Source organism: Centruroides vittatus, unplaced genomic scaffold (genome assembly GCF_030686945.1).
Source record: "Centruroides vittatus isolate TY-2023 unplaced genomic scaffold, ASM3068694v2 contig_905, whole genome shotgun sequence".
Taxonomy (NCBI): Eukaryota; Metazoa; Arthropoda; class Arachnida; order Scorpiones; family Buthidae; genus Centruroides; species Centruroides vittatus.
Genome location: NW_027122595.1, coordinates 584,310 through 607,435, shown reverse-complemented (window position 1 = coordinate 607,435; position 23,126 = coordinate 584,310). Strand labels below are relative to the sequence as shown.

Below are 23,126 nucleotides of genomic sequence, written 5' to 3'. Positions count from 1 at the left end.
TAAAAGTTTATCATGAAAAAGTATATTTTAAAAAATTACTTCTACAGACACTTTCAATTTTTACTTAGAAATAGATAAATTCATTTACTATAAAGGAGACAAACAAAAATTTACTTGAAAAACACAAATATTGGTTTTATTTTAGTCTCTAATTAATAAAAAATGATGAAACACCATTTTAAAGTGCATTTTTATTCAACTAATATATTTATAAATATGTAGCCCAAAAAGTAGCCAATGTGCCAAATGATAGTTTTAATGCCAAACTAAAAAAAGGGTAGCCAAATCTTGCAATGCTGGAAGGAATACTAATTAAAGCTGGAGTTGGGACTCAAAGGATTATAGACCGAAATGCAGGGAAAGGAGAGAAAGGACAAAAGATAAAGAAGTGAGGAAGGTTGGAAAATTAAGGGTAAATATTTGCATAATAGAAGGTTTATTTAACCTTTCTCAATACTTTTTATCTTTTGGCCTTTCTCTCCTTTCCTTGAATTTGGGTCTATAATCCTTTGAGTCACAACTTAGTATTCTTTTCTCATTCTCACATTTCCAAGTATTTGAAAATATTTCCTTTCCACTCAAAAATAAAATATGTAGAAAGGTTTATGGCTTTGGAAACTCAAGGATTATAGACCGAAATGCAGGGAAAGGAGAGAAAGGACAAAAGATAAAGAAGTGAGGAAGGTTGGAAAATTAAGGGTAAATATTTGCATAATAGAAGGTTTATTTAACCTTTCTCAATACTTTTTATCTTTTGGCCTTTCTCTCCTTTCCTTGAATTTGGGTCTATAATCCTTTGAGTCACAACTTAGTATTCTTTTCTCATTCTCACATTTCCAAGTATTTGAAAATATTTCCTTTCCACTCAAAAATAAAATATGTAGAAAGGTTTATGGCTTTGTGAAACTTCTTTTTGAGTTTATGTAATTGAAATAAATAAATAAAAAAATTTGTCGGTTTTGCTTACACGTTTATTGGGCCGCATGCCCCGCCTTCGTTGATGATAGACAAAATATTTTAGCATAATCTATCTGGTAACTTAATGTGAGGGATGTGTGAAAAGTGGCTAAACAGCATAAAATTGCATTTTATAAAAATGATTAGGTCAGTCTGCAGACCACCAATGAATGGTCCATGGACTATACAAGAACCACTGGTCATCAGTACATAAGAAAACAAAAGTAACATCAATGATAGAGAAGTTTACAATCAAAGTATATCATCTAATAATAATCATTTTCATTCTAAAATGAACAAATTCCTTGACTTGTTAAATAAATTAAGAACATTCTTAACAGTTCTCTTCTAAAGAAGTATTAGCTATAAGGATTTAAAATAAAAATTCTCAATTGGAAATTATTATTTAGGTAGCAATATACTTTTTAAAAATATCTGAGTCTATTTGGATTGTTATATATAAAAAGATGATGATCAAATATGGGTAAGAAAAGTAGCAAGTTTATTTACAACATAAAATCTTGAACTATATTATCATTGAACATACATACATCCAGAGTACAAAAACTATGATACAAGTTATCAAATTGCTGAATTTTTCATATGCTAATTTTAAATTTAGTTTAGAACTAATAAAAGTTGCCAAAATTTATCTCATAGGCAAAGTTGTCATTTTGTGAGAATTTGTTCTTATCTCTAAATCAAATTTCATTCATTAAAAATTAATCAATGAAAAAATTTTTAGTTTTAGTTATTATCAATATGCTTCATTGTTCTCTTAATTAAATACATTTTCTCAGCAGATTAATAATTTTATTTTTTAAATCTTGTTACTTGTATAAACTCCAATAGAAATAAAAAAGTTTTGACTTTTTCAAAATTGAAAAATAGCATTTTGTTACAAGGAACATAGTTTTCTACATAAGAATCGGATCTGGCTAATATATAAGAACAGATTAAACAGTAACTGAATTGTTATGAAACATTTCAAATCAAATAACTGTGAAAATTGCAAACTGAAAACAGGATTATACCCTCAAATTATAAGGTATTCAGAAAAAAACATGCACAAATTTCAATGTGTTCATGAATTCACAACGTGAATAAGTAGAACGAATTTGTAACTTAAAACACAGAAGTTGTTTGCTTTCAATTGATATGGTATTATATATGAACAGTAAAACTTCAATTATTTGAGGTAATGTGGACCAAAGCTAACTTGGATAAAATAGATGGCCTTAGCCATTACAGACTAAGAGAATTACCATATAAATCTTTTACATCTGTAATTTTTTAAAGCTTTTTTTATATCTTAGTTAATTCAATTGTATATAACAACAACAATTTCAAGAATAAAAATGCATGTAACAACTGCTACTTTACAACTGGTTAGAAATATAAATTAATAAACACTGCAATAACCTAATAAACCAGCAACAATATTTTAAAGTGCAAACATTTTCGCCCGTGTTGAATGGACATCATCAGGCAACAAACTGTTGAGAAAACACTGGAGATTACCAAATATGTCTAACAGGAAGGGGTGTATGACATAAGAGGAGAGGGAACACCTGTTTGCAATCACTTGATGATGCCAGCTCAACACGGGCAAAATTTTGCACTTGTTGCTGGTTTATTAGGTTATTGAAATGTTTATTAATTTAAACATGTGTATTACTGTAGTTAATTTTAATATGAATGCTCACATTAATTTTTCACATTGAAGTTAAATGATAAAAGGTAGCAGAAACAAATCATTTTGTAATACATGTTTTAAATTTTCTTTTATGAAACATAATATAGGAAAAGTAACATATTCACTTTACAGGTTTGCCTTAGATAATGTGGAACCTCAGATAATTGGGATTCTACTGTAATTATTTTTTTCAGAATTATCAAAATGACTAGAGATAAACAGAAAGACAGCAAAAAATAGAGATTTTCTGTAAGCTTCATTCAAACTTGAAAAAAAATCAATGTTTCATGACTGTGGTTTAAAATAAAGATGGTTTACAAGATCTTGGTTAGACTAGAAAAAGTTGCAACAGCAATAGAAAGCCAGCTTCAGACTTACTAAAGTCAATAACAGTGTTAGAATTTCATTCTGAGAGGGCAGAGGTAGGGTAAAAAATTGTTTTAGTGGGGTGGCTGTTATATGCACATTTTATCATGAAACAAAGTAATTTTTAAAATTTAGTGATCAATTTTTAGTAACTCAAACTGGGTATTTGTGAATAAGCACTACACACAAAACCAATATCTGGAGTACAATGTAGGAGGCATGCTTGGTTGAAATGCACCTCAACCTGCTTGGGACTGGGTGTAGGTTGCTAATGCTATGGTGGTAAGTCCTTTAATGATGGAAGTCCAATGTTCTTTGTGGCAGGTGTGTAAAGGTTGCCCTGTAGCATCTACATATTCTAAGTTGTGGTGGCTCTGTGATTCATAATGAGAATAGTATATACTCCAGGATGGAGGTCCATATCTGGATGGTCTTTAGTGTTTTGGAGGAGGGTGAAAACTGAGGGACTTCTGAAAGCTAAGTGAAAATTATTATTTCTGGCAATCTTGTAATGGGTGGCCAATCTTCTGTAATGTAACTGCTTTATATGTACTGTATGTGTCGTGGGAGGGATTATTGGATGTGCCAGTAATGACAGAGGAATGAAGACAAATTAGATGATGGTGTTTGGAGAGTAACATGTCAGGCATACTGGGTGATAGTTTGGAGTTGGGCATTTACTTTTCAAAGCCAATACATGGCACTAGGATCAGGCTTATGGATTCAAAGCCAATAACATGGCACATGTTTCTTCCTGTTTCATCTGTCATACTGTATTTACATTGCTTAAAATTGCTTTTTTACTTATTTAGATATTATTGAAATGCTGGTTTAATTGCTATGAACCTGTGTAATGCCAATAATAAAAAATGACCAGGTTTGAAATTCACAAATTTTCAAATGACCCAATAAGAGAACAAAATAAGAAAGGAAAGTAAAGATAAAAACACTAAAGAAAATCAGTGAATACACTCGCCAGCAACTTTTCTCCAAATTTTGCCTTCTGGTGCAATTTTGTCATCAAGTATTTTTTCCTTTCTTTACAAAGTAAGTAGGATGAGGAGCAATTATTGTTGTCCATTATTAAAAGTGTGAAATAAGCATTTCTTTGCCTTTGAAGAAAGTGGAAATTGCTGCTGTTGCCTCCATTCTGTTGTCTTGATTGGTTTTGTTCTTTGTGCAGACTTTTGCCTTCTTACCACATATTCCACATTATGCACTATGCTTCTCACAGTTTTGTCTGATATCCTAAATCTTTTGGCCAATGAGTTGAAACTGACTTTGATATTGAGGGCATGCTTCAAATTGCCTTTGTTGTCCAATTGTGCCTTTGTCATGGACAGCATGAGGTTGGATACCAGGCCACCTGTCTATCCATTTTGATTTAATTTATTCAAGACTCAAAGAAAACAACCCTCCAAACATATTCCAACTCTAACCAATTTTGGGCTTATCATAAAGAACAACAATGGCAGCATGCAAAAATCAAACCAGAAATTGATTAACAAGATGAAGAAAAAACTGGTCAAAGTTCCAAATAGTAATTAAATATCAAACTCAGCTTTTTTGAATTTCATTTCATAATAAATGTGCACATTTTTATCTAAATACCCTATTTTCCAATGTTGACTTACACAATGAATATAATTTTAGACTTAACAAAGTTAAAAATTAGATTAACTTATACTCAGTTAAGCTGTTCTCAATTGCCTATATCAGGGGTGGCGAACCTAAGGCATGCATGCCCTTCCCAAAGTGGCATGTAAGAGAAATCATCTGGCACGTAATGTATCATATGATTTCTGTCCTTTTCGATCATCCTTTCTGTTTATCATCTGATCATCCTTTTTTCAATCAGATTTTTTACATTTATTCAAATTAAAGTGTATTCGTTTTTATAATAATGATATTTAATTTCTTTAAATATCATTATTCGAAGTCTAAGACTTTGGCATGCATTAACATCTTTAAAGCTAAGTATGCTTACAATATGGCACGTGGACTCAAAAAGGTTTGCCATCCCTGGCCTATATCATAGGCAATTGAGAAACAAAAAGTATAAAAATGAAGTTATGGATTACACAAGAAGAATTTAATTTATGTTTGAGCTATTTGCTAACACTTTTTCAGAAAATATTGTCAGGATTACAATAGGTTAATGAAATTTGTATATTACAGATAGTAAAATATCTTTTTACATAACAAAAACAAAATTATATTTTGTTTTATAGCAAAACAAAAATTATACAACAAACTTTAACTTCCCGACTGCATATTTAATAATATCATTGCTTCACAGATATGGGGAATACTGTTTACATTTGTGGATATTCCAATTATAAATGCTTTTTGCAATAATAAACTTGCAAATTCTTGAACAAGAATAACAAATTCAGGTAAGTGTTTTAGAGCACTATGGACAACATCTCTATGTTCACTTTCCAAACATTGAAGATATGCTGTTACACACAATCTTGATAAATGTGGTTTTGTCTTAAGATGTTTTATTAAAAGAGTAAAGGCTAAATTTCGACACTGAGAGTTTGAATTTTGGATAAGTCTTTTAAAGTCATCCAGAAAGTAATCTAAAACTTGAATTTTCCGAGTTGCCATGTTCTCTAAATCTTGAAGAGCACAACAGACTTCTTCAATGCTATGTCCCATTGACAATTTTGATCCAATGGCTGATAAATGATTCGGATTCCAAGAGCTACCAAGAGGTCCGACTTTTGAAGTACTTGGATCTCTTTCTACATATAGTATATCATGACTCCACTGTTGTAATGCAGTTCCTGTCATTATTGTTCGTAGATTGCTAACTTCAGGATATATTGAAAATAGTTCTTGAAATGATTCTTTTTGATCTTGAACAAGTTTTTGGGCATTCTGAGGATTCATTAAAAAATATTGCTTCAAAAAGAGGAGAAAACGATTTAATAATGATACAAGGTCCCTATTACATGGAGCATGAATCTGAAAAAATTCTACATATAATTTAAAAATCTCATCTAAAGATGTGACATATTGCTGTTTAAAAATGTATGGAGATAGTAATTCTAATAATCCTAAAATGCATGTGAAAAATGTTACATGGTTTCTTGCTCGAGATGCAATATATTCTGTACTTACTCGTCCTCGCAATAATACCGTTAACATTGGCAACTGTCTTAATAATAAAATGGGATGAGCAGATGCAATTTTTCTGCATATAAGATCTAAATCAGTCATATGTTCATAACAATGTTTTGAAGAATCTGCTGCTGCTAATGAAGTTAATAAAGTATGAGAAATAACATCTAACTTGCTGAAGTTATTTGTTGTCATTTCAATATCTTTGAACAAAGTAGAAATATCAGTTATGTCTCTTATAAGACTAGGAATTTGAAAATACATTTGTAAAAACAGTTGTTGTGCCATTTCTATTTTCAATTTATTTTCAGTCTTTGCTATGATATTCACAAGATGAGACACAGCAGCATTCAATGTATGTTCAAAATTACAACATTTTAATAACAATTGTAACCTATTCATTATTACTATATTAGTTTCAAAATTAGGAAGCCTTTGATCTTTTTCAATTGCTTCTTCTATAATATAATCTATAACACAACATATTTGTGCTTCATCAGGAACCAAAACATTTTCAGTATAATGTTTTGGTGTTTTTTTTACCCTTCCTTGCCATATTTTTGGAATATGCATACATGCCCAAAGAAAATCTAATACTGCTGAAGAATGAAATTTACTTTTTATATTTTCATTTGGACTAAGAACTAAATTAATGCAGTAATGAAGTGTTTTCCATCCTGCTTGGTGAGTAAGTAATGCTAACAAATATGGACGAAAAGGTACAGGAACCTCACTAGTTTTCACATTGTTTTCTTTTCTGAAAAAAAGTAGAGTTTGTTGAAATTCTGGACAGGAAGATATAATTTCTGGTTCCAACTGTTCTATCCAATCTACAAACAAACAAAAAACTGGATCAGATTTAGAAATAGACAATGTATTTTCAATAATTAATTTTGTCATTGCTTCTATTAATACTCGTGTTTCACTTCTCATTACTGCTTCTTTGACTAATATTTTCACTGTTTCTTCTAAGTAAGCAGGCTTATCTTTAAGTAATGCTTTAAATACTTCAATAATTGAATTTACATCCAATTTATCAGATGATTTTATTTTATTTAACTTTTGTTGCCAATCTTCAATGCATGAAGAATTATCAAAGCTACATAACTTATCAGTAAAATTTTTAATTATTGATAAAAATGATGACTTTTTTGGAGAATGTGATACTATTTGTCTACAAATCCAAAGCAATTTTAAAGTTAATGGAGATGACACACTAGAGTTTGCTTGAGAAATCAAAACTATTTTAAATAAAGCAGAAGAATAAGAAATTTTATTATGGAGTGCCTGAATAAATGCAATTTTATCTTCAGTTCTTAAGATTTGTTCACAAGCTATGATAAATTCTGAAACAGAACTACTGTCTGATTTATTTAATATACACTGTGATAGTGCTTTCTGCAGACGTTTGAATAGATCTTGTTGTTGCCTTGATGTAAGAATTCCTGAAGATTTGTCAATAAGAAATAACTGTAACAAAGAATGATGAATAACTTTTGGTGATAGTGGAGTGGGTGGTTTTGGTGGTGCTCTTTGAATAACAGGTGTTTGAGCTGGAAGAGGTGAGCTGTCTTCTAGTTTCGCATTATCATCATCTCGATCTAACAATAACTGAGCAAATTTTGTACCTCCTACAGCACCTCTCTGATGTTGCACTTCAACTAATTGTGACATGTAAGCTTTATCAACAACAACCTGTTCTACAGCTGAGCTATCATATTCCACTGCTAAATCAAGGGTATGAAGAAGTTTACTCATACTACTTACAGGCAATCCAAATGATTGAACAAACAGTACTAACTCATCTGGCTCAAGATCTTTTAGAGCAGCATCTACAAGTATATCAACTGAAGAACGAATCATTCTTAACTTCAACCAATCTGGTAACAATTGCGCTTCTTCAGATGTATCTACAAGAAATGCTTGGGGAGGATTACAATCAGAAGGAAACCACGTTTGCAATAATTCATAAAACTGACTGGGATTATTAGGTGGACCATAAGTGAGTAAAATGATCATAGCATGCACAACAAGAATATGCATTGTGGCAGCTTCACCTGTTGACCAATGAACTAAAATATGACCTTGAGATGAAGACCACGAATAAGCTTCTTTTGATGGCTCTTTAGCTTTCCTTAAATATTTTATAAAAATATCAGATATTGCAATGAGAAAAGTATTATTGTTGTTAGCATAATTGAGATCTTGGGGAAGAATGCAATTAATAATTGGCCGCTCCACAATCAACTGTGCCATATCTAATGCTAAATCAGAAAAATCTTGCAAACTGTCATCTGGAGTGTTCATTGATAAAAAGCAAACATATGCAATTACAGCTGCTGGATCATTTTCAACTTTACAAGCTTGTCTCAAGGCATGACTAATTTGTATTTTAACAGCTTCAAAGTGAGGAAGTAGAGGCAAATGTTTCAAAATCCAATTATATTCTCCACTTGCATCTTTATCAAATAAATCATCATCATCAGAACTAGGTGATTTATTAGGTTGAGATAGCAATAAATTTAATGCTTTAACTGAAAGTGATCTAGCACTAAATTGTTGAGAGCTCAGCCTCCTCATGAAATAATCCAGAACTTCACTTGTTGGTAAAGCATCTTCACTCGGATTATGTAAAAGATTTTGTAAAAATTGCAAAAGTTGTTGCTGCTTTTGTTTTTTTCGATTTTTTACTTTTTCACCTTTTTCATTTTTAATTTCATCTTTTGAATCTTCATTATTCTCTAAATTTAATGCACCATTTGAACTTTCATTTAAAAGAAATTCACATAAACATTGAACTGGTAACATATTAAATGAACCCTCACTAGATTCAACTAGTTCAGCAAGCCATGGCATTGAACGTGAAGTTCCTTGTCTATGTATAATGTCAAGAAGAAAATCAGGATTTCTACTATGACATAATAAATGTCCTATTTTTAAAGTTTGGTTTAAAGACTTTAATTGTTCCATTACTGCTGCAGGTGGTTTTCTCACTACACCACAAGGATCCATTGTTATTAATTTTGATAACAATAAACTATTGTGCTCAGTAATAGTGACTTTAGTTGATGCTGCTGCAAGATGTATTTCAAATTCTAATATTTTATCACGTTCAAGCTGTGAAATTTGTAATTCTGTATTACACATTTCATCAGCTTTTTCACCCATAGCCATTGTTGGAGGTGGAAATATTATTTGATTTGTTATACACATTTCCATCATGCTTCTAAGGGTAGGGTAATTTTCCCATGCAACTCTACCATATGTAGAAGGATTATGAGCTACAATTATTAACAACATTATCCATGCTTTCCAATAAAGTTCAGAAATTGCTAAATTTGGTGGATGATATCCCTGTGGAAGGCTGATGTTTTCAGGATGATGATATGCAGAAAGATTAAATAAAGCTTCAAAAATTTCATTTCTTTCAATATGTATAACAGAACTACTGCTGTCCATGTGAACTGAAGCAGCACGCTTAATTAAATGATCAGCTAATTCAATTGTGTCAGCAGCATTAAGCGGATGATCTCTTGATAAACCTATAATCAATATTCTCATTAGTGTCTCTTCAAGAACCGGTACCTCAGAAGCTAAGCGAAGCATCAACATCCTATCAGATTCTGGAGGCCAATTATCCTTATTACAGTAATGATCTGCTTGTTCCATGAAGAAGGCTTTATGAAAACAATGTACATATTCATTCCTGTTTGGTTTAATCATTTTTGGAACAACTGTATGCATCCAAACAACCACATCTTTTTGAATATTAGCAACTAATGTCTGATAATTTTTTAATATTGCAATATCTTTCTTATCTCCTCTATTATAAGCAATAGCAGCATCACGAACTGCAGGACTTATAGCTAATAGAATTGCTAAAGAAATAAGGTCAGTTATAGAAAGAAATAAACGTTCTCTAAGTTGCTGATCTAGTTCCTTATACATCAATTCTTTTCTTTCCTGAAGTAAACCGCAACAGAATGCAGAAAAGTTGAGGTCATGACGAACAGTGCGAACTATTTCTCTAAGTAAAGCTCTAAGAGCTCTTAAATAATCATCGCGATTAATAAGAAGATCCTGAAAAACTTCGGCTAAAACTTTTGCAGCACGTTTAGATGAATGCTGAAATATTATTCCAAGTAATTGCATATTATTTGGATTACGAGCATTAGATAATTCATTATAAATAGCATGCTTTAACACAGTGCATAAATTTTCACAATGCTGATTTAATAATTCTTTCATGCAAGCAAAAAAATGATTAATGACAGGCTTAGTTTTCAGACGTATTTTTATCAGAAGGCTAATTATGTCAACATCATGTTGATTATGTTGACTACAGTTTAAACAAACAGCTAATAACAAATCTTGTGCAGGTCGTGTTAATTTTGGATTCTGAAGCCACATTTCAAGTTTTTGAGCCACCATTAATCTTACTTCGCTTATTCCACACGTAGATACCAATAAACGAATAGTATTACGGGATATCTCCATGGGTTGTCTTCTTGTCAGTTGATCATGAAGTACCTCTAAAATATATTTTTCTATACTGTCTTCAATATGCAGATATCTTGGAATAACTAAAATGTTTTCTAAATTTTCTCTACATTCTAAGCTCAAACTTGATGAGGATGCTTCATCATCATCTGTACCAATAGTAGGAGGACTTGGACAAGCATCAGGTCGGAAAGAACGTTCAGGAGCAAGCATACTTTTTGGTGGAATCTTAGTATTAAATGCCGTAAGAATATTATCAACAAATCCTTTGCAATCATCATGATCGACCCAAATTCGTTCTCCAAGTGAATCTTCAACATACACTTTAATAAAACTTTCCGGCCATCTACCTTCGTCGTGGTGCGATGCCATTAACACATTTGCAGCTAAAATCGAAACCAAATTGTTCCCTTTTGTTTTAAAATTTACGCTAACATCTCGTTTTAATAAACTGCAAAATGCTTCTACCACCATTTTATTTAAAAACAACATAGGCCTGGACTTTGCTAAATACATAAGACTCAAATAAAGAGATGGCTCAGGTTTTGCTCTACTAATCTTCAGATGTTTTACAGATCCCAACAGCATTAATTCCACTTTGTTGTCGTCACCCATATCTTCTGCTTCGAATATTTTATTTAACAGTTCTGACGAATCGACTTCAATAGCTATCGAATCCCACTGGTCAGTTTTTCCTGATTCATGCTTGCTGTGACTACTTAATCTTCCTATTGGCGTAATCGGCGGGACCGAGGAAAGTTTCTGCTTTTTTGTTGGTATACCAGATGTTGACGACGACGAAGAGCTTTCTCTTTTTCTTTCACTGGATGAACTGGTTGATCCAAGCACTTTTGGAGTTACTTTAGTTTCAGGAGTGTCTGTTCTAGCAGATTTTGTACCCAAAGCAATAAAATCACCTGGAGGGAAAAGTGCTTTTACCTTATTTGGTCCTCGTTTTAAGGCTCCTTTTGTTTTCTCTCTATCCATGTCTTCTTTTCATTCGGTTTTTTTAAAATTCTAATTTAAAAATTAATAATTTTATTTATTAAATTTTTGTAAAATTGTAATTAATTAATAAAACACAAAAAAACTTACGTATTGAAAAGCTGACGTGTCCAATATTTTTAAAATTATAATTTAATTCAAAAAATATCATTTATCATTTTTTAATATAGATTTTTCGTTATTACAAAACACAGTCCGAGACGACCGTCATTAATACCACAAACAAAATGACAGCATTTAGCCTCGTTCACAACCTCCATGATAAAAGTGAGTGGCATAAATGAGTCATCATGAAATAGTCCCTCAATTTAAATTATATTTATCGAATTAATAAATTTTATGACATAAGGATTAATAAATAATATAAGTTAAATAAAATTTTAAATTTCTGAGTAATTGTGTTGTTAGTTATTATCGAAAGAGAGACTGCGAGAGTAAGTCTTCCTGGAAGGTTTTGGTTCGAGTAGCCATTTTCGCTTGCGACGATATTCGGTTGTAATTTGATTTATTCGAAGTGAAAAGTCGTAGAAATTATTTGTTGATACAGTTTAGCTCGTATCTAAAAGAAGAAATATGAGTGATAGAGAGGTGAGTGAAAGTTATTGGTATTTTATTCATTCGAAATATTGTTTTCTTAGAACAATGGTTTGAGCGTACTTTTGACCAAAGGAAATGAGTTTAATATAATAAAAGTGGAAATTTTATTTTATTTTAACTTGTGTATTTATATTTTTATTATATATTTTGTTTCTGTTTTAATAATTGGTATTCTATTTTAATTAAAAGTAAGTTCTTTATGATGATGGCACGGCTAACTTGTCACGTGATCAAACATTCGACGTGAAAATTGCCTAAATATATATATGTATTAATAGTTTTTTTCTGGTATAAATAATAAATATTTTGGTGTTTGTTTTAGAAGTGGACGTGGTGAGAATTTATTGTTTTAGAATATTCGCGTTTTTCATGAGCTATGCATTTTTACAAAATGGCTACTTTGTCCGAGTTGCTTGTAACTAGTCGACGTAAAATTAAATATATATTACTGTCTGATATAATGATATATGCTGCTTGTAGTTGTTTATCGAAAAATTTTATAGGAGAACAATTATTGATAGCAGAACACACGTCATTACGTGTGATATTAGAAATAAATGAGCGAGATCGTTCTATACATTTGTGCTCTTTGTGTTAAATAAACATTAACTTTGACATCTGTCCCATCAGGGCCATATTTACAAGAAAGTTATGTTACCGTTTTACTTAGGGCCTTGAGTTTCAAGGGGCTTCAAAAATTTCTACAAAAAAAAAAATTGAAGTCAAAAATTTTGTAATAAAAATTTTTTAAAAATCAACAAAATATACTTCAAATACTGCATAAAATAAAAGTAGTTAATATGCTTATGTTAGTTATTTTCTTTTTATGATTGACTTCTAAAAATGTGAAGAGTTGGAAAAGGGCCTGATACAGAGTTCAGCTTAAGGCCTGGAAATGCTTAAATCTGGCCCTGTGTTCCCCACACAATTACTGGCATTTTAAACTTTAAGGAAAAATCCGTTAAAATTGTCAGCATAACTTGTTCGTATAAAACTGGACAATTGGGAAACTTTTTTGCCAATTCTTAACAGTCGAATCCACTCTTTCTGTCGGTTATATTTATGAGCTCCAAATTCTGATTTCTGAATAATCATCTGTTTTTCGTGTGGGAATAGACAAAAACTTATATTGGGCTCCTGTATGGCCTTGAAATTGCAATTTGGAATACAACAAAGATTTGCTTTTTCTATTGCTATTCATCTTTACTGTTGACAATACACAAGAATGATTCAAATGATTCAATGAAAAATGACTCAGATAAAATAGTTTTGTTTTTAAACACCAGAGGGCATGCATCTGGTGAAAAATATGATTGATTGGATTAATTTGAGTTTATTCGAACAAAATTAGATTTTATGAAATTTGATATTGCTGCTATGTTTATTCATTTGTGAAAATAAAATTTGATTAAAATATCAAAAACAAAATTATATTTTTTTTTCTAAATAGAAAACAATAGAAATTCAGAATTAATATTTTGTTAATTTTGATTTTGAATTTATTCTTTTTCATAAAAGCAATTATTTTTTTTTTAGTTGAGTAAGAATAGAACTTTTTCTTCTTTGACATTTCGGTGGTTGAAAATATAATTTGAAATAAAATTCAATAGAATAGCTGCTTTGAAAATGATCATAATAGATTATTTATTCTATTAGGAAACAATGAAAATAATTCCAAAATATTGCTGATTTGTTTTTCTCTTTTTCCTCCTCCTTTAAACAGTAGTCTGTACAATCAGATTTTTTTTTGGTTGAGGTCAAAAGTTATATTAGGCCAGGTGTGCACAACCTGCGGCCCGCGGGCCACATACGGCCCCTTATCAATGTTTATGCGGCCCGTGGACGGTACAGGCCAAATCCCTTCTTTCCAAGTTTCTAAGTGTAGAACTTTTCCCTTTCACAAAGTCATTAGCACCCAACTGTTTTATAACTTTCCCTGAAGTGAGAAATGGGGAGTTGTTCTATAAATAAGTCTATTTCTAGCTAACACTTTCTGGTTTAGATATCGAATATTTTAAGTCTAATACATAGTATTATAAAGATTTTTTGAAGAATCAAATAGAATAAAATGATGTAAGAACGTCATTTCCGATGTTATCAGGAAGTTTCTATTTTGGCGGGAAATCTTCAATTTTATGCTTCGGAAAACTTGCTTATTCGTCTAAATAGCGTCAAATAACAAAAATAAGTGAAAATAGCGCTGAAAAACTATGAAAATAACAATTTTTTAGCATTTGTTTACATTCTAGATTCTGATCGGTATAGTCGAATTTGAATCAATCTTTTCTAAAAAGACGCTTATTCGTCAATCTAATGTCATTCAAACTAGAAAAAAACTAACCAGAGTTCAAAAAGAAATGTACAAAAAACTATAACAACCAATAATTTACAACAATATCTCTCCATAGACTAAGAATAGAAAAAAATTTTTTCGCATCAAATTTATTATTATTAAGTTGGACCAAGAAAATTAATACTGTAATTGGAATAGAGTCATTATGACTGAAAGGAAGCCGTTTGCACTAAAATATTTTGGATTTAATAATTATTACAAACCGAGTCACGCAAAAACTATAACAACCAATAATTTACAACAATATCTCTCCATAGACTAAGAATAGAAAAAAATTTTTTCGCATCAAATTTATTATTATTAAGTTGGACCAAGAAAATTAATAGTGTAATTGGAATAGAGTCATTATGACTGAAAGGAAGCCGTTTGCACTAAAATATTTTGGATTTAATAATTATTACAAACCGCGTCACGCCATAAACTTGTCAACAAAGAGGGTTGTAAAATGATTCCGTGTAGCTAGAAAGCTGCGGTTTCTTTTGTTTGAAAGAAAACAGATATATTTAGGTTATTTAAGTAGTAAATTAATTGGAACTTTTTATTTACTTTTATTTTTACATTCTTTTTTTCGTAAATTTAAAATTAAATTATTATTTTTAATTTTTATTTTATTTGAAATTTAACAGTCGTAAACTGATATATTTGTGACAGAAAACTAAAAACAGATTGATTCTAGTGCCAATTTGAAACGAGATATCACAATTTTATTATATTTAAAATATTCAGATTTTCCGCTGCACGGCGTTAGTGATCACTTTTGATTCATTTCTGAACACAGGGGTAAAACTGACGGGCCATAAATATAATTTAGATAAGAATGGTAACCACATTTATGATGGATTAGTGTCCTGCACCTGGCGTGTTGACGATATGACTCACAAATTCTGAGAAATAGTGGAGACGCCCGGACAGGGGTGGAACGAATTAAGACCTGCCTGGCCATTTGTCACGTGTGCGTAATAGTCTTCTGTCCTTGCCTCTTTAGTCTTTGGTCAGAGTGGATACAGTACAAAGCACGTGGTAGTCTAGCTTGCCTTATCTCAAACACGATTCATTGCGGGGCTCAGAATTTTCGGCACAACGAGACATTGTTTTGCAGAGTGAACAGTATGGCGCCGGGCATTAAACGCAAGGTCGATCGCGAGAATCAGTCAATTTCAAGAAGCGTGGACTAACAAGTACTGTTTTGTGCAACAGAACAACAGCATTATTTGCCTCTTGTGCAATGGAACAGTAGCAGTGCCAAAAGAATTCAATCTGAAGCGACATCATGAAAGCCAACACAAGGATTTCCTTCTGCAAGGTATGGAACGCAAACGGAAAATCCAATCGTTACGACGATCACTAATCAGCCAACAAAATGTGTTCAAGAAACAATCTGGAGAATTGGATGAAGCTGTTGAAGCCAGCCTAGAAATATCTGCTTTAATAGCCAAGAATGGGAAACCTTTCACAGATGGCGATATGATAAAAAAATGTCTTATCATTGCAAGTGAGAAGATGTGTCCTGAGAAGACAGTGTTTTCAAACAATCAGTCTTAACCGCATGACGATACAACGGAGAATCTCGGAAATTGCATCAGACATTTCTGGCCAACTTAATATTTTAGTTGCAAACTGTGGTTATTTTTCTTTGGCTGTGGATGAATCCACTGACATATCATCAACAGCACAAGTGATTGTGTTTATTAGAAGTGTTTCACTAGATTTTATTGTGAATGAAGAATTTCTTGGCATGGCATCACTTTCCGGACATACAACTGGTGCTGGCTGACTTACTGGTTTATTGAGCGTTTGCAACAAATCAGCACTGGACTTTGACAAGCTATCCAGCATTGCCACTGATGGAGCACCGTCTATGGTTGGATGTGAGAATGGCATGGTCACCTTGCTGAAAAACCACCTTGGGGACAGGCAAAAGGAGTTAGTCCAGTATCATTGCATAATTCACCAACAGCAACTTTGTGCAAAGAAGCTGGGATTTGAACGTCTGCTGAAAGATGTCTATGATACTGTGAACTTAATCCGCCATCATGGACTCAACCATCGACTCTTCAAATCATTTCTTGAAGAAATAGATGCTGATTATGCTGACCTGCCCACGTATACTGAAGTTTGTTGGCTGAGCAAGGCAACAGTCCTCAAGAGATTTGTGGAGCTATTGGGGCCTATTATCACTTTCCTCAAAGAATGGGGGAACACTACAAGGAATTTGGAGGGACAAAGATGGCAGTGTGATTTAGCTTTTTTTGCTGACATTACTGCTTATCTAAATGACCTTAATTTGGGATTGCAGGGAAAGATGCAACTTGTTTCTCAGTTGACAAGTAACATCAATGCATTTATGACCAAACTATCACTTTTCAAGTCCCACATGCAATCAGAGAACTTTACACACTTTACACATTGCAAGGCCATGAAAGAGAAATACCCACATATGAAGATGGATTACTCTGACCAAGTTAACACCCTCCTTACATCATTCAATGAGAGGTTTGGTGAATTCCAGAAATACAAGATCTATCTGCAACTTTTTTCAACTCCATTTGATGTGAAAGTGGAAGATGCCCCTCCAGATGTCCAACTTGAGTTGATAGACATCCAGTGCAGTGATGAATTGAAATCACAGTTCAAAAATTCTAATCTCCTCACATTCTACAAAGAACTGCCAGATACATCATTTCCAAAACTGAAAGACAATGCTCGATTTTGTGCAAGCATGTTTGGCAGTACCTATGTATGCGAACAAGCGTTTTCGCTTATGAATTTAAACAAGTGCAAAACACGGAACAGGTTAACCAACGAGAATTTGGAAAATCTGCTGGTTGTTTCGACATCTGCCATTACACCAGACATCAAGAAGATTGCTGCCAGCATTCAATCTCAGCCATCGCATTAATCGCTTGGAGGTCTGGCCCCCAGTCAGTAAACTTAATCCTAATTTGGCCCTTCTTCACAAAATGTTGTGCATCCCTGTATTAGGCTTATGTATTTTTTTTTTATTTAATCATTTCATATTCATATAAAGTAATAAGATTATTTATTGTATGTTGTATTTAATAAACTAAATCTATTCAAAAGAATTCTGAAGTAGAATATAGTGGGGCCTTGTATTTCAAATTTAATTCGTTGTAGGAGGCCATTTGAAGTCTGAATCAATTTTCCCCATTAGAAATAATGGAAAGCGAATTAATTTGTTCCCAGATCCTAAACAATACTCATTTTGATAAACTTAAATAGCAAATACATATAATTAAGGTAGAACTAACAAATAAATGCTCTAATAATAAATTAAAATGTGAAAACAATAAATAAAATACATAAATACTGTGTAATAAAATAAAAATTGTTTTTACTGATCATTGAATTCTACATTTTAAATATGGCCTCCAGATTCACCATGTGCATACTACTTTCATGCTTTTCAATAAGTTTATTTTTCATCTCAAACATTGATATTACAACTTTCCTCTTAGACTTTGTTATTCCATACACTTGTTAATAAGTAAAGATTATATTGACTGAAAGTTTTTGCATATCTTTAACAGACCTGGTTACTTAACATAGATATGATTTAATTATAACAGTTGTGAAATTTAACACTTTATTGCTAATGTGAGATTTTATTCTTTGTTTGGAAGCTTTAAACTTTTTACTTCACATCTTGTTTGAATAAAATCAAGTTGAAATGTCTTTGAATAAACAACAATCTGGTTTATTATGTCTTATGAGTTTTGAAAAAGATATAACAATGGACAAACAAAAAAATTCATAATGCATATGGGGAAGATGCTCCTAAACTTCAGAAGTGTCAAATTTGTTTAAAAAGTTTCATTTAAAAAATTTTGAACGAAAGAATTCAAAGTGTACAGGATGCCTAAAAGTTGTCTGCAAATAAAAATTGTAAGAAAAAATTGTTAAAAATTAATAAATATATCTAACCAAAAAAAAGCACTGAAAACGGGAGAGCAACAGACAACTTGGGTGTACAGCAGATTGTGCTTAGGCTTTGAGCACATTTTTCACTGCACACAGTTAAAACTAAACTAAATTTTTGTAAAATTTAGTGTTCAATGTATGAGGTACCCTGTATAAGAAACTTCAATTTCATATGATTACATACTTTGTTAAATTGTGTGGACAAGTATTGAATGTACAACATATGTATTCAAGTACCATGTTGGTCATAGTAAACTAAGCTGTAATGGCCCATCATGCCCTAGTATGGCATATATGTATTGGTGAGATTCTAGCTCTGAAGAGGTAATGACTTCTCATACAGAGCTGGATTCTTGCCATATAATCATAACAATAAAAAATATGAAACTAAATCTAGCAGTATTATTTGCTTAATTATGGTATATGCAGGTATCCCCAATTCATACTTGTAAAGCAAATTTTGCTTTTACAAGACTGTATTAGAATCTGTCTTCACTATCCAAAATAAATTTGAAGAGAATTTTTGCTTTGACATAAAAAGCAAAAATAGCATTTGTTTGTTTATGTTATGAGAGGTTTAATAGATCTTATGCTGTGGTTTCTGATAAAAGAAAAGACAATGGTCTTTACTTTTATCAGAATTGCACTGACATAAATAGCTTAATTTATTTCTAATATTTACAGTTTGTGCTCTGTACGCACGCATGCATGCAAGTGCACATGTGCACAAACACATGCTCACCACTATCTAGTCTGAAATCAAAAAAGGGAAGTAATCTGACAATTATGATGTAATTGATGCTACCTTGTTTCCCAGTAATAAATCTGAGATGAATTCTGTGCTATTTGGTATTTGACATGATTTGGTAGGTTGTAGTTCTGGTCTGAGAATGTTCAAAAACTTTCTGTATAAATTTAATGGTTGCTTCATTTTATACCATTACATCTTAGGAAAGTTTTCATAGGTGCTTAAGTGACTGACTTAGCTCTATTTCTCAAGTTATTCCATCCTATCTTAGTTCTACCCTACCCAAGGCCAGTAATTATCTGGCCTTGGGCAGGGTTGGAACTGAGTTTCTTAAGCTGTGGTCACACCACACGATTTCCAGCCAGGCAGGCAACTGCAACCGTGATGGCTGTTCTTGTTAACTAGTAAACCCTCTTCAAAAACTGGTGTGACTGCAACTAGAAACAAAAGGTTTGTTCTACTCGTGCCAATTGCAAATGCACATCCAATCAGCAAATGTCTATTTGCCACGTCATACAGTGACAGCATTGAAAATACTGTAGTCAGAAAATGATGGCAGAAAGCAGAATGATAGTTTAAAAGAATCAAGATTAATTGAGCTAATTCAGTCTCACGAATGCCTGTGGGATTTTAATTCGTTTTATCGAAGAAAGGATAAAAGAGTGCAGGCATGGTGTGAGATAAGTGAAAAATCTTCATTGATTGTAAGTACCATTTTTAGATGTCTGGATATAAAATGTTAATTGTTTTTTGTTTAGTAATGACAATATTGTTTTAAATATAGCTAAACTCACAAAAGAAGTCTAAAACAAGCTACTGTAATTTTATTGGTTTGTTATAGGGTCATGTGTTTTCGAGTTGCAATGCCAGCGAACAATGTGTGACCACAAGAAGACGTGTGCAACTCGTGCTTTGTAGTCGCCTGTGCGGCTGGAAAATGCATGGTGTGACCATGGCTTTAATTGACCTTAGACGTGCCCTATACTTTCCCAGCTGTTACATATGAGCCGCTCAGTGCACACATCAATTAACTCCATAAAACGAAAAGTTGAGAAACGTGATGATGTAATGTATATTGTTTTTTAAAATTCCTCTGATAATATGAATTCAAATATATAATGTAGAATGCATAATTGCAGATATAGCTTTCATCTAACGGTATATAAAATTAATAAGAAAGAATAGCCAACAAACAATCGTCAGTAATGTTACAATTTTTATGTGACTGGTGGAGTTAATCGATTTGGCAACTGAAAAAAGTAATAAACTTAAATTTAGTCTTTACATTTTTAAGTTTTTTATTACAGAAAAAGTTAGTTATTATACATTTTTATCACAGCTTTTCCATAAAAATGAATGTTGGCAGTTCGGTTATAATATAATTTTTGTAATTAATTCATAGCAGCTTTATGTTAGCGGCATTATTCTTTGGGATGATTCAGCAATATTATAAATAATGTCTTCTTCATCAGCTGTATGCGAGGATTCGTCATTTCGATTTGTTGACAAGTTCTTATAGTAATCGTGTTTAACAGGAGGAATGAATTTTAGCAGGTCCATCATGTCTCTCCATTTTTCCTTTGTCACAGTTCTACCTTTAGGATATAATAAAGGCTGATCTATATTTTTCAAACTTTGCGGTCTACCCACTAAAGATTTTCTGATATTAATGGCTTGAAATTCTGTATCTTCATTATAGTCACATTTGAATTGTATGAGATAGGGTTTGGACCTTTCTAACTTTATCCAGTGTATTTTAAGCCAATTTACTGAAAGCCCTGTGACGGTTACTTTTCTGTTAATGATAGACTGTTCTAAAGGTTTTGTTGACAAAAAATCTTGGTGAGTCATTTGGATTAGATGAAATGGTGCTTTCTTTTTACATGTTTTGATTATATGGTACCAATCATCTGGTGAAAAAATGTTTTGATTTTTTTTCGCACATGACTCAATAATGGCAAAATCTGAGTCATTGGGCAAATAGCTGTGTCCACTTACCAAAAATTTCATGTCAATTGATTCAGCTTTGATTTCTGTGCTTTGAACAAGTTTCAATAAACTTAAGACGGTTTTAATATTTCTGTTTTGCCCGGTACACGAATCCGAATATGTTGTTATTTTTTCGAAGTTTGCAGCGTAAGTCTTTATGTACTTTATTAGACAAGATGAAATTTCTTGAGACCCACGAGATCCTTCAGTTTCTGGCCAAACAAACATGTGGCTTATATTTTTATTGAATTCATGACATCCAAAATTATAAACATATAAATTTCGCTTATAATAAGCTACGGATGTGGTCAACTTGGGAAAGGCTAAAGCTTTTTCCAAGTCAAAAGAAAATACGAACAATTTTTCCGATGTTGCCATTCGATCGGCAGCCATTTGACTGCGAGCCCGTTCAGCCTCTTCTAAGTGAGTTTCCTTTTCAATTTTCGCCATCTTAATTCCCTCATCGTCTGAAGATTGAATTTTTATTTGAAAAGCATCACAAGTTTGACACGTATCCTTTGATGGTTGTTTAAAATGTAAATTAAATTTTGTAGAGAACACATTATAGTAATATTTTTCTTTCACTGGTGCTACGTTTTCCTTTTCACATTCTGTGACGTATAGTTCATACATCTTAATATTTAAGTAAGGATTTAAATATTGTCGTCTTGGATTATGAGCTCTGGTGTAGTGACTACTGTAGGCTGGAAATGACTTTATATGCTTTATAACATTTGTATCATCTATTTTATTGCTTGCAGCGTGGCCTTTGCGCTTATCAATCAAAGATGTAACTTGTTCTTTAGAACAACAATCGTATATCCGCCCGTCACTCACCTGATAAGTGTCTCTAAAATATTTTTTACAAACGGGAATATCAAGTCTCTCTTTTCGAAAGTAATAAGTAAACGAATGTGATCTTCGTTCTTTAGTTTCATTCGTAGGGCGCCTTCTTTTTATTTCGTTAACTTTGATACAACCTCTTAAAATATTTTGGTCAAGTTGACTATGTAAACTATAAAATTCTATCATGGCAGCCTCTCTCTCATCCGAAAGAATTTTTTGATTGCAATTTTGACGGCATCTGCATTGTATATCGACAAATGTTTTTGCAGGTATTAATTTTCCTCCCCTATTCCTGTATGCCAAACCTTTTATCCTGTTATGCTTTTGTAAATTTCGTATCCATTTAACAGGATTACGACTTCTTTTCCTCCCAATCAATGTGTTTGTTGTGTTTGTACTGTTGCAATCCGATGAATCCGAGGAAAACGATAAACGTCTTCTTGGACCAGACTTTCTGTTGATAAATCGTATTGAAGAATCATCACTGCTTTCCTCACTCACATTATTAGTTTCACTCATCTTGATTTTAACGGTATAATACAGTCAAACCTGTTTTTATGCGGTCAACAGGGACCGCATAAAAAAAGTCTCACATAGAAAATAACTCAAAACCGTACGAAATAGAATTTATTGACAACAGATGTCAGCACTTGACTGCATCGTCTGGTCTATCGTCTGTTTTACATATTTTTGTCCAGGTGGTGTTTTGTCGACTTTAAAAGTAAATTATTTCATTTTTCGCATATTCATGCAATAATGTTACTATAATAATTTCATTTATGCTATAATAAGTTTATTTAGCTATAATAAGTCAACGTGAGACATGACGAATCGCACGAGACTAGTCACCAACTATACCGCACAAATAAAAAATCGCACAAAAAAAGAGCGCATAAAAACAGGTTTGACTGTATTTATTTCTTTAAAAACAATCTAGGAGTAATGTTGAAAAGACTAAGAAGTACACAGTAACATTCAGCATGCGAGATCACTGCTATACT

The 23,126-nt window shown here is 32.2% G+C and overlaps 2 protein-coding genes across 3 annotated transcripts in view; one reads left to right on the top strand and one right to left on the bottom strand.

Annotated features, from left to right (window-relative positions):
* Positions 1 to 5,089: 5,089 nt before the first annotated feature.
* On the bottom strand, positions 5,090 to 11,651 carry IntS1 (integrator complex subunit 1). The gene has a single exon (XM_067281107.1). It carries the CDS (start codon positions 11,633 to 11,635, stop codon positions 5,276 to 5,278), a length of 6,360 nt encoding a protein of 2,119 aa, XP_067137208.1. The 5' UTR covers positions 11,636 to 11,651; the 3' UTR covers positions 5,090 to 5,275.
* A 425-nt stretch (positions 11,652 to 12,076) lies between these two features.
* Positions 12,077 to 23,126, top strand: part of tra2 (transformer 2) — a 56,333-nt gene continuing 45,283 nt past the window's right edge. For both annotated transcript variants that reach the window (XR_010882159.1, XM_067281105.1), the window contains exon 1: positions 12,077 to 12,241. Coding sequence is in view for 1 of the 2 variants with exons in the window: in XM_067281105.1 (XP_067137206.1) it covers positions 12,227 to 12,241 (15 nt within the window). In the remaining variant the exon portion in view is untranslated. The remainder of the gene's footprint in view (positions 12,242 to 23,126) is intronic.

Coding starts and splice junctions, on each gene's coding strand:
- IntS1 (XM_067281107.1), bottom strand. CDS start 11,635: ATGGATAGAGAGAAAACAAAAGGAGCCTTAAAACGAGGACCAAATAAG.